Below are 20630 nucleotides of genomic sequence, written 5' to 3'. Positions count from 1 at the left end.
TATATATATATATATATATATATATATATATATATATATATATATATATATATATATATATATATATATATATATATATATATATATATATATATATATATATATATATATATATATATATATATATATATATATATATATATATATATATATATATATGTGTGTGTGTGTGTGTGTGTGTGTGTGTGTGTGTGTGTGTGTGTGTGTGTGTGTGTGTGTGTGTGTTTATTTGTTTTATTGTTTGTTTGTTTGTTTGTTTGTTTTTATAATGACACTAATAATAAACAGTTTATCTAGACATAGGCAGCTCGAGAGCTGAAAATATACATCTTACGGGAAGAAATTTATTCTAATATTACATACTTAAAGTTACATACTTAAAATTACGAAAAAATACAGTCAGTGTTCACGAGTTGAGTAATTGGCTATTGTAGGTATAACACTTTTTTTTTTTTTTTTTTTTTCTGTCCGGGCACATATACAGAGCTGCTTGTTGTGGTGTCGGACACTGTGGCGGGAAGGCGGAGCTGCCGGGGGGAGCAGGTTCCTGTGGCGCGGGTGGTGGAGTAGCTTGGTGGCGAACTGCTGGAGGTGTTGGTGGCGGGTCTGAAGGGCGATGAGGTGCAGGGTGTGTAGGGTCTCCTGGTAGGTGGTGTAGTAGGTCCCCAGGGTCAGCCGCACCGCTCTATTTTGCATTCGAAGCACTTTTTGCACTGTGTGTATAAAGCTAGGAAATGCACACACACACACACACACACACACACACACACACACACACACAAAGGATGAACATGTCAACATCGCCAGAATGAGAACATTGACACCTTATCAAGACACAAAAAATCTAAATGGGAAGAAAACAAGAAGCTTTTCACAAATATGTGCTCAGAGATCACACAGAAGTATCTGTTCTAATCACTGAGATTAATAAAGAGGACATAAACAATATACTCTACTTGTATGTGATTTTGCATTTCTATGTGTATTTGACTAACTAACGAAGAGAAAAGAAAAAGAAATCAAGCAATCTGAACGTATGAGCTCTGCAAGTGGCATGCAAAAGGTTCCTCTTACCCTTGATGAGGCCAAGACACTCCTACGCAGTATTCAAGGCTTCTCACTCATACAAACAAATTATCGTTAAAAAAAGATATATATAGTGTTGGTGAAGTCCATCGTCATCAGCCTTGTGTGTCACGTGATCCCCCATCGGTCCATCCCACTACCACTATTCGTCACCACCCACACCCAGCTAGGGCAGTGCTACGGTGCCACCGGCCACCCACTCAGCTTCGTCTCGCCACGCCAGCCAGGGCCACATGCCTCCCACCACTTACCAGCGCCTAGACGCACATTCCATCACTGTCGAATTGATCAGTCTTTCTATTAATTCATTTATCTACCTATTTATTCATTTATTCACTCCTTGATTCATTCTAAATCTCTTATCTCGATCACTCCTCAACTTCCACTGGTGTTTTTGCTGACGGTCATTATATCTGTGAACAAGGAAAGGCATAACGGTGACCAAGACTATCAAACACTTCTTTCAAAGTTCGGGAAGTGGTAACAGTTCAATCATTATCATTTTTTATCAATATTAACTGAGCTGAAACATGAAGTTAAGGTTATAAAGCACAAACTTATGCAACTTGAACTGTTCATCGCAAACTGGCCTCAAACCCAGTAAGCCAACACCCGCACTGACACTGCTGGGTTTTCTTTACAACAGAGGTAATAATGTGGTGCTGGGGTTTGTTGTGATTCATCTTATTATCATATTTTTTTTTTCCTTTTTATTTTTTATATTTTTTATGGACCCTTTATTTTATTTATATATATTTTTATATTATTGGTAGCAGTGTCTGTGCATTAAATTACTATGACTGGTAGCATTAATCTGATTTCTTTTACTGGCACTGGTGTCCCTAATTGTGATTATTCAATAGGCATAGTTCTCGTTTCAACAAAAGGTGTGGGTGCAACTGAGAGAAAAGAGACAACTCACTTGGACTCACAAAACAAACCAAATTTATTTTTTAAAGTTTTTCATTAGTCTCGCCATAAAAGATTCACAATGTATATCAGGAAGACTTTGGAGAACACAAGAGAAACCTAACTGTGAATTGTCCACGTGCACTTCGGCCCCAACTACCAAATACTCCTGCCTTCTACAAGTATAACCCCAAATTTGGAAGTACCGTGCCAAGACAGAAAAGTTAAGTGTGGGTAGTTGAGCGACCGATTCTTCACGTTCTGCCACTAAATATCGTGACAAGTCTTGGGACACTTTCTCTTCTCGCTTACAATCATTGGTGTGACGGTATGTACCTACTGGCATACCATGTGACCCATCTTGTGCCTCTCTGGCGAGCGACCAGCCTCAGGTCTCATACATTTATATATTATACGTACTACTAAGCTTAACCAACGCTGCGTAATAGCCTCACCGGGCTTTACACCTTGATACACCGGCGAATTTGTGATGACCATCACATCAGTAATCCTTTCTAAATGCAATATGCCATAGTTAAAGCGTTACTATATTAGTTGATTGAATGGTATTTTGTTGAGCCCAAAGTGTACAAAGTATAACAATGACAATCATATTTCAAGATGCTGAACAAAATTTACAAGACATTGTGCTAAGACTTCGTATAGCCTTCTGTACGTGCTAACTTAACATGTCATAGGAAGGTTTCATAACCTGCAAAAAAATTAGTCACTTCCTAATGAGCGTCAGCCACAACGGGGGCGGCGACGGGGCCAGTGAAGGTGCACAGTGGGCTGAAGGCTTCATCACACATCTCGTCAGTCCAGTAGTAGAAGTGCTCGTAGGTCATTGCAGAACACCTACCGAGAAAAGAGACTTATTAGAGCGTGTTGCATTGCTTGAAAACCCCAAACACTGACAGCCGAGTCTCGTCAACCTTCATCTCGTCTTATCTTTGGTATCTGGTGGCGTAAGTCTGCCAAGAAAGAGTGACTAACCAGCCCGGAGATCTTTTTTGTGGAGATAAGACGGCTCGATAACAGCGGGCCCCGGGTAGAGCTGCGGGCGGTGCGGAATATGGGTCGGTGTGTGGAGGTCCCCTTTGCACGCAGGAGTCCTCGTACCTGAGAGATGAGCGTTTTTAAGTAAGAGAGAAGTATTGCGTTGATGTGTTGTGCGGGACATGAAGGCTGTTACAGGCAAAGAGGAGATATCGCTAACTTTTAATGGAGAGCCGCCCGTTAAGGAGGTCACAGGGAGCCCGAGGGGAATATAGGAATAGAGGAGTATGGAAAGACATCTGCCGTCAAAAATAATCGTTTACATAAAAGCATATAGATTACTCCCAGAACAAATATCCTTCCTCACACCTGTGCAACGCAGTAGCACCCACCTCACTGAAATAATGCTGTTGTAATGATAAATATAACTCATGCATTCAATATAGCATTCAGTGTTATGAAAGTTAGAACGTTAGAAGTATGAAGTGTGTGCTTTGTCTCCACATTCACATATGTAGTTAACTTGTGAAACAGTGCATACCATGATTTCACTCATCTGTTGGAGTAAGTTCCTTAACATTTCACAAATATGAAAATTCTAATTGTTAGTCACGTGTCATGTCTTCATATTTCAGTTAGTCTATAAAAGTATGCATATACTATTTTTATTTTTCTTATTTAGTGCAAGAATTTAAAAAGTGACCGTTCCACCTCAAGACTAAATGTTCTGCTCAACCTTCAGGCTGGCTCAATAAGGGGACGCAGTCAAGAGATTCTCAGATGAATAGTCTGTGAAGGGAAGAAGAGGTAGTCGTGTGCGCTTACTGTCTCACTAATAGAACAAGACTGAAAGCAGCTGAAGAAAAAAAATATTAACAAGAATACTCTGATCAGACTTTAGTGAAAGTAACGTAAGGGATACAGCACAGAGGAGGTCGAAAAGAGATCTCATTGGCCGCCTGAACTGTGATGACTTCCCCTTTGGTATTGAGGAGTAGAAACTGCGAGTTTGGGTCAAGTTGAAGCAAGGAAGTTATTCGGACCGAGGGAATTGTTACTTTTGTATTGTCGATATTGTCGTAAGAATTGCTCTGGAAGAAGAATAGCTGTGTAACATTGCATTTATGTGTGTCTAGTGTGAAGCAGTTCTGAAGGAATCCATGGGCTTAATACATAGTTAACGTGCACATACATAGCTCACAGTTATGCCCTTAACATCCCGCAGAATTATTCACATTCCATGTCATGGATTTAAATAATGGTGGGCGTTTATTTATTTTAATAACCACGACTAGTCATGACAGTATTAACAATAATAACTAATTATTCTGCTGGATTAGATAAAGTGCCTTACTTCATCGACCAGAATGGAGCGCCAAGGGGCATGGCAGAGTCGTCTGCCGTCCACGACCATGCATTGGTATCAATATCGTAGCGTCCGCCAATCCAGTAATTAGAGGTCAGTTCTGTCAAAAAGGCACGCAGTCAGCAGATGAAGTATCAGTTTTCAAACACCAAACAAATAATGTGTGCATTCCTTCACACTCCACAAGAGACACCGCTAGCAGTGTCGTCACCTGCACCCTCCACTCATGCCTTCAAGTGGCATCTCCGCCAGTTACATCATAACTCTCTACATGACATTTGCATAAAGCTAATATTATTTCAAATTACATGTAGTGTGAAGACAATCAATATTAATGATCAAAAGCAACGCTTTACAGTGGTTTTGCAGTGAAAGGTAAACAAATAAGGATATTGTATTAATGTTGATTATTGGAACAATTAAAGCATACTTACTTTCCTCTCTCATATACTCCATTAGGCGGCCATAACTTTCAAAATCCTTTGCATGCCACAGGTCACCATAGATGCTAAGACAGAACTGTCGAGCCTCTGCCCACGACACCTGATGAGAATAACAAAATACGTAGACAAGACCGAAGTAACGTGATGAATGTTTGTATTGAAGTGCTCTGAAAAAAAAAAAAAAAAAAACAGGCAGAGGACAATAATCAGTGTTTCTCAGAAACGAGTAAAAGGAATAAGGAAACAAGCTAATCACAGAATAAGAGTAGTGTGTTTTAACCTTGGCTGGTGAGAAGAAAGAGAGACAATCATTTCCGACGCGGAGGTACAGCATGGGGCAGTCTGGCGTCTTATAATTCAAGGTGGAGTTAACAGCTGAATTCAGCAAGGAGATCACCTCACTGCCTGTGGGTCATCATGACATGAAGAATATTGGAAAAGCCTGTGTCTTGCGTGGTAATGTGATTATGTGACTCAAGGATAGGAAGCAGCGTCTCACTCTGAAGAAAATGAGTGTGACTTTTCAGGGCTAGTGAAGTTAATGTAATGAGTTGTCTGCATTCCCTTCTTACATCAGATGTGTTATATAATAGTTGACAAGTATCAGGACAGAGTTCACACTTCACAAGCAGCTTCATGAAACTTACTCATGTTCATACCATCTAGCTTCCTGACGTCCAGTTTTGGTTGAAGAATAATCTGAGAGAAAAAGAGAAAAGACACAGTTAGTGACGTCACTGGGAGAGATGCTGAGTTCTGATATCGTAACATAATCCTCACCTGACTTCATAACAATACCATTGCACTTTCCATGCTCAGTGAACGGTCTGATAGCAAAGGGAATGGCCTCACTTGCCATACCTCACAAATTCTCGAATTTATTTCACTGGTTTCTCTGGCGTTCAGACACATGTAGTATGCCGTCCGACACCCTCCGCTATAGTAGAAGGGACTGGCAGGATCATGATGGCAGTGTTGACTCCTCTGCGACCATAGCTGTAGTAGTAATAATTTATGAAACATTTTAGAACGAAGTATATAATAGTTAAGCTGTCATTTCAGATTATAACGACCTCTACAAATACTAAGTACAGTTTTGCTCCTGTGGCACACTTCTCTATACATCCCAGCACACTTACCTTACACAGGCTGGCGTCCTCGTCTGAACCGTCCGAACAATCTCGTATCTGGTTACAAATACCGTTTTTTGAAATACACTGGCCGCCGCTCTGACATTCGATCTGGCTGCTTCGTCGACATCCTCCTTCTGTAAAATCCAAAATTCATCAGTTCCGATCTTTAGTTAAACAGGTAATGTCATCTCAGTAAAGGTATATATAAAATTCTCGTAGCGTTAAATTAGCGTTAGTGTATCCATGTTCTGCTTCTCTTTCCATCAAAATGGGACCTCTGTGGGCTTTAACAATCATCAATCTCAGTTCCAATTAAGACATTTTTTTTGTCAACCCTTTCTTCCATTTTACTAATGATATACTTATATATATATATTTTTTTCATTCAAAGCAGGAAGTGTTTATATTGCATACTGTAAGGTGATAGCGGAGTGAAGAATCTCCTACTGACCTGCAGTGGAAAGTAAGGCAAGGAGGAAAACAAGGGAGAGGACCACTTGCAAGGAGCCACGTGAAGTCACCATGGTGAGAGGCGAGATGACCTGCATGAAGAGTGCACATTATGAGTTAACGTGTGTGTGTGTGTGTGTGTGTGTGTGTGTGTGTGTGTGTGTGTGTGTGTGTGTGTGTGTTACTTTAGTTTAATTTTCAACTAAAGACCCTTTAGGTGGGTGATGAAAAGCACTAAATTTAGATGAGCGATTCGTATATTGATGAGAGGTCTGCATTCTTGAGTTTGGTATATTACTACATGACATCATTCATCTTCATAGATGATCATCTTGTACCGCCGGAGTGTGCCGTCTTGAGTCCTATGTCCCATTAATAGAGTTGATCGTTTATTTGAGGAGATGGATAACAGTGTGCTTGTTTCAGAGTTTAACTTTGAACTGCCCTCTCGATGGACGCTGGGACGGGGTGAGTCTCTATTCGCTACAGATTTAGGTTCACGCGGTGTTAACAACGGCGAACATTAAAAGCGAGTGAAACAGAGACGGAAAGATTAATATGGTAATCCAAGAGAGGAAAGGGAAGGAGTGGGACCAGGTGTTTCATAACGGGGAAACACCTGTCACCTAACACTATTAGTGTGACATATTTCTGTGCTTCTACTAGTACTAATACATAGTAGTAAAAGTGTGTGTATATATATATATATATATATATATATATATATATATATATATATATATATATATATATATATATATATATATAAAATCAGCTGTTTCACTACAATTATGGGGTACTGAAGGATTGGTGAAGATAAAAATAAATTTTCCAAAGTTTGAAGTGCACGATAGGCATTAGTTGCCTAAACTATTGCAGAAAGGTGGTAGTACCTGTGGAAAAAGGCACCACACAATAGCAGGTATCATATTTTCACAGGGAAAGCTAAGGCAACGAAAACGCGTCACGTCGGTAACAATAAACGTTCATGACTACAAGTAATAAACATGGATGACATCGTGCGTAGCTATTCTTTTGAATAATTACGAAGCAAATAACCAAAGCAACAGGACAACCTCACTTTAGTGTTTGTGAAGAGCAGCGTCAGGGAGTGGCCGTCGTCACCTCTTCCAGCACAGAGAGTGGAGAGGCTGCAGGACCGCTCGAGGCGTAGGCCGTGGCGGGTGGATGGGTTCTGAAGTAGTGCGCGGACCAGCAAGAGAGAGAGACTGCTGGTGCCGGACTGGTGGGCGATGGGTCTTGAGTCACGAGTCAGAATACACATGATCACTTAAGTCGTACAGGATTCTGACACGTACTCAGCGTTGGTGGACAATATGCGTGCATTGTGGGGCAAACAATTTAGACCAATATTGCCATAGGAATTATGCACTTTGCATCTCTCTATATAGTTCTCAGCAGGGACTTACTCTGTGGCTGGGTTGTAGCTTAAGAAATATTATGCATTGCCATCCCTAGATAAGGATTCTTGCCATGGCAACACGTGACGTCAGGGAAGGCGGGAACCGTGCGCTTGGCCGTACCTTCCCCACATGCACACACTGGCCCGGAATGGGACTGAACATTGAGCTATAGTTTGGGACAGAAACACCGTTATTGTTAACCTGTTACCAAGGGTCTCTACGAAATCTGAGTTTAAGCTAGTGGTGTCAAATGATCTCGAGATTTTGAAATTACAAACTATAGAGTGAAGTTTGCAACGTATTTTACTGCTCAAGGTAGTTTCCAAAGAAGACAGAATTTGTTTCATCAGGTCACACACACACACACACACACACACACACACACACACACACACACACACACACACACACACACACCGCGTAGTATAGTGGTTATCACGCTCGGCTCACAAACGAGAAGGCCTGGGTTTGATTCACTGGCGCGACAAGACAAACGGGCAAGCCTCTTAATGTGTAGCCCTTTTCACCTAGCAGTAGGTAAGGGATATAATTCTATGGGTTGTGGCCTCACTTTCCCGGTGTGTGGAGTGTGGTGTGGTCTTAGTCCTATCCGAAGATCGGTCTATGAGCTCAGATCTCGCTCTGTAGTAGGGAATTATCTGGGTGACCAGCAGGCGACCGTGACTTCGCACACACACACACACACACACACACACACACACACACACACACACACACTCGATAAACGCAGCCCTAGTAATTATAAAGAACATGGTCATACCACATCACCCGGACATCACAGCCTACCGCACCACACAGTTACGTCACACAAAATCCTAACCTAACCCAACCGCTCATTCTGGTCACCTAACGCCTGACATAACACCCAGCCACATCATGGACTCAAAGCCACATCATACCACACGCTACACCAGTCACACAGCAGCATATGCATTACCCAATCACTTAACGCGCCTTATCACTCCCAACCGCACTACACTGTTTACGTCGCAACAACCACAGAGGAACCCGTACAAAAAATAAGATAGGTAGAAAAAATATGTAAATAAATAGAAAGCCACAGAATAACCCATATCACTCAAAGCTCATAATCACATCATGTTATTACTAATGAAAGTAAAAATATCCAAGGTTGCTTTTGCATAAAATTCGCAAGGTTACCTTTTAAAAAAATCTAAGGTTCCTAAATCTACCTTTTTACGAAATACGTTACTTAATATCTCACCTCAGTGTAGAAAGATTTGCAAAGGAGTGATTGTTTTCAGTCAGTCATTTTTTCCTGAGGCTAAAGTACTGTCTTTTCCGCCTTTCTCCATTGATCGTAGTACTTTCGACAGTATCCATTCTTAGCCTCTGAGATAAATGTTTTTAGATAGCTTCCATTCATGTCAAGGCACTTTTTTTCTTGTTATAGATTGTTTTGCTAGGAGCCTGTTTGCTACCGCGCTATAGTCCGTTCATCCAAAGAATCCAGGCCGAAACTGCTAGTTCGGTTGGCAGCCCTGATCACCCCCGCCGCCACTAAACCTTCCCGACACTTAAATTTTCTTCAAGTACATTTATTTTTCTTCACTTAACTCAATAGATATACAAGTTTATAGCTTGAAGAAAAATAAATGTACTTGAAGAAAATTTAAGTGTCGGGAAGGTTTAGTGGCGGCAGGCTGCCAACCGAACCAGCAGTTTCGGCCTGGATTCTTTGGATGAACGGACTATAGTCATAAGTCTGCCTGCTTGCTTTGTATTAATGTTTAGTTGAGAGAACACTCTCAAGTGACGCTGAAGAATGAGGCAGTGCCATTAGAACCCACATAAACCGTGATCGAGAGTTTGTCAAATGTGGAATGAGAGAGAGAGAGAGAGAGAGAGAGAGAGAGAGAGAGAGAGAGAGAGAGAGAGAGAGAAAGGGGGAGGCAGCTGTCTCCCGCTCTGAGTTGTCCATCTATTCGGCGAGTCACATTTGCTAAAATCGCCAAACTTTGACTGCCTTTTATTTGCTGCAATAATTCAACAACCACTTTCATTATAATATTTCACATGAAATAGTTCCATTCATTACATGCTTTCAACTTTAGATTTTCGTCTTTTTATGACGTCATTTTTGTTCGGAGTTTAACGTTTAAAACTATAAAATTTATTAGATTCCAACATAAAACTTCAAGTAGAAGGTCAAGATAAAAATGCAAGATCTTGTATAAAAAACCCAAGCTCTGGTTACACTTGCCTCTCCTTCCTCGTAGCCAATACTACTTGAACCGGACGAGTGACATGTCAGGCGACGGTGCATGGCTCATACAGTCAGATTGCACCACTTGTATGGTTGTCGGCTTTAAACGGATTTGTAACTGTCGTTTATGAAATTTAGCAATAAAAGACCGGTATTGCCGCTATTTTAATGCGAAATTAATTATCTTATAAATGATATGTAAATGTTATAATTATGTTTTACCATTATATATATATATATATATATATATATATATATATATATATATATATATATATATATATATATATATATATATATATATATATATATATATATATATATATATATATATATATATATATATATATATATATATATATATATATATATATATATATATATATATATATATATATATATATATATATATATATATATATATATATATATATATATATATATATATATATATATATATATATATATATATATATATATATATATATATATATATATATATATATATATATATATATATATATATATATATATATATATATATATATATATATATATGCGAAATTAATTATCTTATAAATGATATGTAAATGTTATAATTATGTTTTACCATTATATATATATATATATATATATATATATATATATATATATATATATATATATATATATATATATATATATATATATATATATATATATATATATATATATATATATATATATATATATATATATATATATATATATATATATATATATATATATATATATATATATATATATATATATATATATATATATATATATATATATATATATATATATATATATATATATATATATATATATATATATATATATATATATATATATATATATATATATATATATATATATATATATATATATATATATATATATATATATATATATATATATATATATATATATATATATATATATATATATATATATATATATATATATATATATATATATATATATATATATATATATATATATATATATATATATATATATATATATATATATATATATATATATATATATATATATATATATATATATATATATATATATATATATATATATATATATATATGCAAAAGGTTCCTCTTACACTTGATGAGACCAAGACACTCCTACGCAGTATTCAAGACTTCTCGCTCATGCAAACAAATTGTCGTTAAAACTATTTATAGTGTTGATGAAGTCCATCGTTATCAGCCTTGTGTGTCACGTGATCCCCCATCGGTCCATCGCACTACCACCATTCATCAGTACCCACGCCCAGCTAGGGCAGTTGCTACGGCGCCACCGGCCACCCAATCAGCTTCGTCTCGCCACGCCAGCCAGGGTCACATGCCTCCCACCACTGACTATATAGCGCCTTGACGCACATTCCATCACTGTCGAATTGATTAGTATTTCTGTTCATTCATTTATCTATCTATTTAATCATCTATTCACTCCTTGATTCATTCTTAATCTGTTCATCGCAAACTGGCCTCAAACCCAGTAAGCCAACACCCGCACTGACACTGCTGGGTTTTCTTTACAACAGAGGTAATAATGTGGTGCTGGGGTTTGTTGTGATTCATCTTATTATCATATTTTTTTTTTCCTTTTTATTTTTTATATTTTTTATGGACCCTTTATTTTATTTATATATATTTTTATATTATTGGTAGCAGTGTCTGTGCATTAAATTACTATGACTGGTAGCATTAATCTGATTTCTTTTACTGGCACTGGTGTCCCTAATTGTGATTATTCAATAGGCATAGTTCTCGTTTCAACAAAAGGTGTGGGTGCAACTGAGAGAAAAGAGACAACTCACTTGGACTCACAAAACAAACCAAATTTATTTTTTAAAGTTTTTCATTAGTCTCGCCATAAAAGATTCACAATGTATATCAGGAAGACTTTGGAGAACACAAGAGAAACCTAACTGTGAATTGTCCACGTGCACTTCGGCCCCAACTACCAAATACTCCTGCCTTCTACAAGTATAACCCCAAATTTGGAAGTACCGTGCCAAGACAGAAAAGTTAAGTGTGGGTAGTTGAGCGACCGATTCTTCACGTTCTGCCACTAAATATCGTGACAAGTCTTGGGACACTTTCTCTTCTCGCTTACAATCATTGGTGTGACGGTATGTCCCTACTGGCATACCATGTGACCCATCTTGTGCCTCTCTGGCGAGCGACCAGCCTCAGGTCTCATACATTTATATATTATACGTACTACTAAGCAACCAACGCTGCGTAATAGCCTCACCGGGCTTTACACCTTGATACACCGGCGAATTTGTGATGACCATCACATCAGTAATCCTTTCTAAATGCAATATGCCATAGTTAAAGCGTTACTATATTAGTTGATTGAATGGTATTTTGTTGAGCCCAAAGTGTACAAAGTATAACAATGACAATCATATTTCAAGATGCTGAACAAAATTTACAAGACATTGTGCTAAGACTTCGTATAGCCTTCTGTACGTGCTAACTTAACATGTCATAGGAAGGTTTCATAACCTGCAAAAAAATTAGTCCCTTCCTAATGAGCGTCAGCCACAATGGGGGCGGCGACGGGGCCAGTGAAGGTGCACAGTGGGCTGTAGGCTTCATCACACATCTCGTCAGTCCAGTAGTAGAAGTGCTCGTAGGTCATTGCAGAACACCTACCGAGAAAAGAGACTTATTAGAGCGTGTTGCATTGCTTGAAAACCCCAAACACTGACAGCCGAGTCTCGTCAACCTTCATCTCGTCTTATCTTTAGTGTCTGGTGGCGTAAGTCTGCCAAGAAAGAGTGACTAACCAGCCCGGAGATCTTTGTTGTGGAGATAAGACGGCTCGATAACAGCGGGCCCCGGGTAGAGCTGCGGGCGGTGCGGAATAAGGGTCGGTGTGTGGAGGTCCCCTTTGCACGCAGGAGTCCACGTACCTGAGAGAGGAGCGTTTTTAAGTAAGAGAGAAGTATTGCGTTGATGTGTTGTGTGGGACATGAAGGCTGTTACAGGCAGAGTCCACTCGCCATGTCTTAAAGCAAGTTTTTTTTCGATCTTTCCTAGTTAAAAACTACCTGAGTTATAAGACCATCTACCTGAACACCCTGTAATCTGACGTCGAAAAGAATGCTGATTTATTGACTGACACTAACTCATGCCATTGTACTGCAGAGGATATTATTAGATCAGCCATCTAAGTATGGAAATCTTCTTGTGAACCCCTGGGTGTTCGCGATCCCCAGGTTGAGAACCCCTGTCTTAAAGATTGCCATCTCAATGATTCATTAAGATATACAATGAATAACGAGAAAAATAGAATAAATAAAAGTTGGATTAAATATCAGTGCAGGGACATGTACGAGATACTTACCTAATTGCCCAGAATGGAACGCCCAGGGGCATAGTGGAGTCATCCGTCGTCCACGACCATGCGTTGGTATCGATGTCGTACCGTCCACCAATCCAGTAATTAGCGGTCAATTCTGTAATATTCTTCGTTTAGAAAAAAATACATAGATAGTCTGTCAGAGTTTGTTACTTGCCATTTACTTCATAACATTCTTTGTAATTAACGTCACACACTTTCTTCCCGCATGTACTCCATTAGGCGCCCATACGCTGCCAGATCCTTTGCTTGCCACAAGTCACCGTAGATGCTAAGACAAAACTGTCGAGCTTCGGCCCACGACACCTGGTAAGGGTGACATAATACAGAGACAACGTCAGAGCAATGAAGGGTCATCTTTCTTGTATCAAGAAAATCTGAATTCTCCTGAAGTCAGCAGACAATAATTTGCTCGAAATTGGTCACAGAACTGCTGTCTGATTATATAAGTTTTCCTTAAAAAATAATAATAATAAATAAATAAATGAAAGTTAGGAAATGAGTTTACCGCAAAACAGTTCAAGTGTAATTTTACCCTGGCTGGTGAGAAAAAGGAAAGGCATTCATTTCCAACGCGGGAGTACAGCATGGGACAGTCTGGTAACTTTTGGTTCAGAGTGTGGTTAACAGCTGAGTTCAGCAAAGCGAGCAGCTCACCACCTGCAGATAATGGTACTGGAAAAAATCTGTCTTGCATGTCATCAGTAAAAGAGTAAATTCTCAGCTTAAGCTTTTATAAAGTTAATTCTTTCAGGGTTAGTGATATAAGCGTGTGTGTGTGTATGTGTGTGTGGGTGTGGGTGTGGGTATATATATATATATATATATATATATATATATATATATATATATATATATATATATATATATATATATATATTTATATATATATATCTTTTCTGACATTAGGATATGTTTTGATATTTAACATATAAGAACACCGTGTTCATACTTTATCGTTTGTAACAATTATGAAGCTTTTCTGTACACTCATATACAATATCACTTACAAAATATAATTTTCATGAAACTTACTCGTGCTCATTCCTTCGTCCTCGAACTCCAGTTTTGGCCGAAGAATAACCTGAGAAAACAAGAGTGAAAGTTTTTGATAAGACAGGTCCAGGACACCCAAAACTCCAGTTTCTTATACAGAATAAACTGAGAGAGATGGAAAAACTGATCACAGTAAAGATGAAAATAAAAAAAATTAAAAAGTGAGAATTAATTGACGGCAAACTAGGGTCAGGACGTCCAGCGCTTCTATCTCATAGCAAAATCTGCTGCGTTCGGAAAGATGTACTTTTCCTTATTAAGAGTTTAGTATTGGAAGGCACTCTGGACTACCGACGAAAAGGAAAGCCCCGCATAAGTCAGCAAGTAATTAAGATGCAGGTCAGGTGTACCTTCAAGAAACACCTGTCCCCATTACCTTCAAGTGGATGTTCAGTTCGAAAAAAAAAAAATGCAGATGGGGCTTGTAAGACACTTTTATATATCTGCACTACAATAAAGTATGCATACAATATAAGAAGGTATTGAATTTATCACACAATCTTTATCGAAAACTTGAAAATTATGTCGGAAAACTTACTAAAGAAGAAAACACGTTCCTGTTCTCAAGGTGTTGTTGATACATTCTTATTTCCAACGCTTAAAATACACAAATAGAGAAGTTTAAAGTGAAGTCCCCTGAACACAGTAACCTCAGAAAATGATATGTGAGGGAAGCATAGTTATATGATACACAGTACCCCACGTGGAACCTTTATGTGTGAGCTTGGGAGACGAGAGTTTGAGCGCACGCCAGAATGAGATAAACGCGATCGTCATCACATCACCTTCACAACGCCTTCCATCCTTTTTTTTTTTTTTTTTTTTATCTTTTCCATCACATTTTTTTTTTCTTCTCCATCACATTTTTTTTTTCTTTTCTTTACCATCCCAGTATCTCTCCTTTATTATTTTTGTTCTCTCCGTAATCAGTGTTGCAAACGACGACAGAACCTTTTAGCCAATTGAAGTATACTTATACTCGTATCCAAATGCACACTAGTTTATTTCCATTGAATGCAGCTCCAGGCACTGTAACGTATCCTGGGTAGATTTTTGGTCTCTGGATAAGCATTGTAATCTGAGTTTGCATACACAAGCAGCTTTTCTTCATCCATTTTATATCAAGGATAATATCGGAACTATACAGCATAACTTAATGTTCTTTCTCTCTCTCTCTCTCTCTCTCTCTCTCTCTCTCTCTCTCTCTCTCTCTCTCTCTCTCTCTCTCTCTCTCTCTCTCTCTCTCTCTCTCTCTCTCTCTCTCTCTCTCTCTCTCACACACACACACACACACACACACACACACACACACACACACACACACACACACACACACACACACACACACACACACACACACACACACACACACACACACACACACACACACACACACACACACACACACTACAAGCTCACAACGCTGTCTCATTTGGCTACCGTACCTTGCAAACTTGGTGATAAATGTTCGTGGCTCGATCGCTGTTCTGGCACATATAATCCACTGTTCGACAGTTTCCGTTATGGTAGATATAACTGCTACTTTCATAGCGGCATTCTTGACTCTTCGTCGGCCAAAACTGTAATTACATACGTTTTCAAATACTAAAACATGATGTTGTGTCACAGTAATACTGTTTTATTGTTATACCAGTGCTAACTGCCAAGTTCTTTGTATTGAGACATTATGCAACTGTCATATCACACGTCTTATACACAACACACTCACCTTACACATTTTAGGGTCCTCATCTGAACCGTCTGGACATTCTGATTGTTTGTTGCAAATGTAGCTTGTATAGATACATTGATTCCCAGTCCTACACTTGATTTGGTCACTTCGTCCACAGTCTCCCTCTATATACGGGTTTATAAATGCCATAATTAAACAGTATACTGTAATGTAATTGTTTTCGGCTTAGCATAATATAGACCTATTAAGATGAATAAGTGTAATGTATCAATATAAAATCCAAATATCATTAAATATCAATCATTAGATAATGATTAGGAGTGGCGTGTGAGGAGTCCGTTTTGTTGAGTGCGCATAAAGCAAACAGTCACTTTGTCAGCCTTCACAGGATTCACATTTCTTGAGGTTCACAAGACTACGGAAATAGTGCAACGGTTTATAACTATGCAGGGAATGCAACTTATATGTGTCTGGTAACCACTCTTGGTGTCATAATGAACTATTGAATCATTCTCAGATCACTTGTGTGTGTGTGTGTGTGTGTGTGTGTGTGTGTTTTGTATGTTGGTCATATGAAAGCTAATAGAGTCTCCCACTGACCTGCTGGCTGAAGCAGGGCGAGGACGAGGACAAGAGCGAGGGCCGCGTGTAAGCAGCCAAGTGAAGTCTTCATCTGAGGAGTATATAAGGCAAATTAGAAATCAAAGTATGAGTGTGTGTATGGGATACTGCCTTCACCGACGTAAGGGCATATATAACAAACTAGAAACAAGAAATCGTGAATAAAAGATGATACACGAAACACCCTAACTAACGCACTAACCATATTTTCCATTGTTTACAACCAAATTTATCAATAACATTCGACAGCGTATCTGGAAACACACAATTATCAATATCATTAGAGATTTTCTTATCACTACGGACTACAATCTTATTATCTTCATGATGAAAGGCTAGAATCAAATAGCAGTAGTATAGGTATAATACATTCCATCTGTGTAGAAAAGGATTTTTTTTTTCCAAGGGCCTATATACTATCTCAATACTGCTTGTATGTCGCTTGCAGGTATATCATGTTTATACAGAAAATGTGATTCCAAAGTACGAGCTAGGACATGTTAATACTAATACCTTTCTAAGCAACAATGCCTGTACCTGATGAATCCGAGCGTGTTATCATATAGTGTTGGCGCTAAATGAGCACCCCATGGAAATACAGAAAAAAAAAAAAAAAAAATTCAACCTTGCTACTGTTCTTTTTTAAAAAAGTTGAAATTTTGGCAAGGAGGAAGAATAGAAACACGCATAAAGATCCAGAGCCTTCCAGTGAAACGGAAGAAAGATGAAGATATTGTTTAAGGTGAAATTACAATAAGATAACAAAGAGTGGAGAAGAAGGAGGAACAAGCCGAATATTAGCCTGTGTTGAGTTCTTACAAAAAGTCTTGAGAAGAAATCAGTCTTAAAGAAAGAGTGGCAGTGAAGCATTCTGAATGTAATAGAAGATGGAAAGAAGAATAAATATATATTTTTTTGGTTAGATGTCAGAAGTTACAAGAAGCGATCAGGTAAGATTTTAAAATTTCTTGTTGATGAGAGGAATCTTGGAAAGTTCCAGGGCTTGATTTCGGGACAAATACGTAGCTATTCTATTTGAATCATTACGAATCAAATAAGCCAAAGCAACAGGACAACCACACCTTAGTGTTTGTGAAGAGAAGCGTCAGGGAGTGGCCGTCTTCACCTCTTCCAGCACAGAGAATGGAGAGGCTGCACGACCAAGACTAGCTCGAGGGTGGCCGGTTTCTGAGGTGGAGCGCTGATCAGCAAGAGAGAGGGACTGGTGGGCGATGGGTCATGAATAATGAGTCAGCATGCACATGATGCTTACGTCGATAGGATTTTTACACGTACTCAGCGTTGGTGGACAAAATGCGTACATTGTGGGGCAAACAAGTGAGACCAATATTGCCATAGGAATTATGCACTTTGCATCTCTATATAGTCCCCAGCAGGGACTGACTCTGTGGCCGTACTATAACTTAGAAAATATTATGCATTGCCATCCCTAGATAAGGATTCTTGCCATGGCAACACCTGAATTCAGGGAAGGCGGGAACCTTGCCCTTGGCCGTGCCCTCCACACTTCCACACCCTGCCCGGGAAAGGAACAAAAGAGTATAGGACAGATACACCATTGCCAAGGATCTCTACGAAATCCAAGTATAATGGCATGTCATGGGTTTTTGTCACCATTTGTAGCGTAGAGAGGTCATTAGTCACATATGTTCTTTTTGGAAAACTAAAGATCGAGTACCGGAACCCGACTCAAAAATGCAATCTGTATATATATATATATATATATATATATATATATATATATATATATATATATATATATATATATATATATATATATATATATATATATATATATATATATATATATATATATATATATATATATATATATATATATATATATATATATATATATATATATATATATATATATATGAATACACACACACACACACACACACACACACACACACACACACACACACACACACACACACACACACACACACACATACATTATATATACGCATATACATCTTTATACATAAAAAAATATTTACATACATACATGCTTATGTACATATATGCATACGTATGCACGGTACGTGCGTACTTACATGAATACCTGTACACGTGCACACATTCTACGTACTGTACATGACACTGCACATTTCTTAAACCATGTCAACAAAAGGCTTCCCTCCAGTCAGGAAGGGACCAAGGTAAGATAGCCACTTTATTTATTTTGTATGTGTGTGTGTGTGTGTGTGTGTGTGTGTGTGTGTGTGTGTGTGTGTGTGTGTGTGTGTGTGTGTGTGTGCGTGCGTGTTCAAGGCTTTCCACTGACATCGACCCCATACCAGTTAATCAATGAGCATCTGAAGATTAGATAAAAGACAGTGGAATATTTCAAATGCTATCAACTAAAGGCATGCAATGGTGAAGACTGTTAATTAACTCTTGCATTATAACACAACTCTGGTATATAATAAACGAAAGAGAGAGAGAGAGAGAGAGAGAGAGAGAGAGAGAGAGAGAGAGAGAGAGAGAGAGAGAGAGAGAGAGAGAGAGAGAGAGAGAGAGAGAGAGAGAGAGAGAGAGAGAGAGAGAGAGAGAGATTTTGATTCTTGATTTTTATTCACAAGAAGTAATGTACATACATGTGAAAGAGACTGTTTGTTGCCCCAGGCCAGTTTCAGCATTTTTTTTACATTGCATGCGTTTGCAATACATTATATGAATGCAATCAAAACTTACAATTTACATTTGTTAATATTGTTATTTCCTCTATATATACCTACAGATTCACTGAGAGAGAGAGAGAGAGAGAGAGAGAGAGAGAGAGAGAGAGAGAGAGAGAGAGAGAGAGAAAGAATACCATTAGTAAGTTATCGCCGGCGTTTGTATTGAATTCATCATGAAATAAACTAGAACAGGCAGGTAACATTCCTCCTCACATATGCAACTTCCGAGGCGTGCTTGACGTCTTGCTCCCCAATTACTTCCTCGTTTTTTTTTTTTTTTTTTTTTTTTCCATAAAATAGTTATAGCGTTCCATTCTGTTATTTGCGTTGGAAGATATAGCCAGCAATCTTCATATATAAAACTATATATACATCAACTCGGGTAACACCAAGGAGATGAAACACGAAAGAACAGGAACATAAGAAGGAAGAAAGGTAGAAGGGAAGAAATCAAAGGGTAAGAATAAGAACATGAAGGCATTTTTTTTAAGATAACAGCAGACTATCACAGAGTCATTGATAAGAGACAAGATGAGGTCACCGAAGAGAACAACAAGATAGTTTGGTTCATCATGTGACTGATGGTAACAGACCCAGAGGAGGGGGGATGATGTTGGCCTCATATGAAACCGCTTCGTTTCATGCGCCTTGGTATGACGTCACAGCATGCGCACCTTAATAAATACTGTTTCTGACATACTACTTATTAATGTGATATAAATATAATATTATTCTGGAACTGGAGTGTGAATTTGCCTCAGTTTTTGCGTAACCTGACGTACTTGAAAGGATATCGCAAAGATCACTTATCTTGCACAACAAAGTTTACGATCAAGTGTGATTATTGTGAAAAAAAACATCAATTTCATTATGCGTGTTTTTTGCGTTTATAACATTGCTAGTGAATTTGTGTTCCTGTTAGGGTTGGTACTGGCTTGAATAGATAGTAGAGATATGGGCTTTGATTCCCTTGTTTATCAGTCGTCACTAGTATTCACAATAAAAAAAGAGTCAGGCCTCCAGTTAACTATTGTATTTGTTTTTCAATGTCGTTTTTGCCTGGAGAAATGGCGT

The 20630-nt window shown here is 38.2% G+C and overlaps 2 protein-coding genes across 4 annotated transcripts; both read right to left on the bottom strand.

The window, feature by feature from the left end:
- Positions 1 to 2008: 2008 nt before the first annotated feature.
- LOC123514330 lies at positions 2009 to 8057 on the bottom strand. 2 transcript variants are annotated; one of them, XM_045272163.1, is made up of 10 exons: positions 7468 to 8057; positions 6388 to 6478; positions 5943 to 6070; positions 5665 to 5799; positions 5451 to 5502; positions 5084 to 5208; positions 4795 to 4903; positions 4349 to 4460; positions 2992 to 3117; positions 2009 to 2853 (listed from the first exon to the last, which is right to left on the bottom strand). In XM_045272163.1, the coding sequence occupies exons 1-10, from the start codon at positions 7669 to 7671 to the stop codon at positions 2730 to 2732; spliced, it is 1206 nt and encodes a 401-aa protein (XP_045128098.1). In that variant the 5' UTR covers positions 7672 to 8057; the 3' UTR covers positions 2009 to 2729. The 2 variants fall into 2 exon arrangements, with proteins under 2 accessions (XP_045128098.1, XP_045128099.1); XM_045272164.1 differs by having other exon boundaries at positions 7463 to 7616.
- A 3865-nt stretch (positions 8058 to 11922) lies between these two features.
- LOC123514331 lies at positions 11923 to 18085 on the bottom strand. 2 transcript variants are annotated; one of them, XM_045272165.1, is made up of 10 exons: positions 17931 to 18085; positions 16828 to 16900; positions 16264 to 16391; positions 15980 to 16114; positions 14514 to 14562; positions 14014 to 14153; positions 13676 to 13784; positions 13464 to 13575; positions 12904 to 13029; positions 11923 to 12765 (listed from the first exon to the last, which is right to left on the bottom strand). In XM_045272165.1, exons 2-10 carry the CDS (start codon positions 16898 to 16900, stop codon positions 12642 to 12644), a joined length of 996 nt encoding a protein of 331 aa, XP_045128100.1. In that variant the 5' UTR covers positions 17931 to 18085; the 3' UTR covers positions 11923 to 12641. The 2 variants fall into 2 exon arrangements, with proteins under 2 accessions (XP_045128100.1, XP_045128101.1); XM_045272166.1 differs by having other exon boundaries at positions 14014 to 14138.
- Positions 18086 to 20630: the final 2545 nt, after the last annotated feature.

The sequence above is a fragment of the Portunus trituberculatus genome, chromosome 37 (assembly GCF_017591435.1).
Source record: "Portunus trituberculatus isolate SZX2019 chromosome 37, ASM1759143v1, whole genome shotgun sequence".
Lineage (NCBI taxonomy): Eukaryota > Metazoa > Arthropoda > Malacostraca > Decapoda > Portunidae > Portunus > Portunus trituberculatus.
Note: the sequence above shows the minus strand (reverse complement) of the source record. Positions and strands in the feature narration are given on the sequence as shown.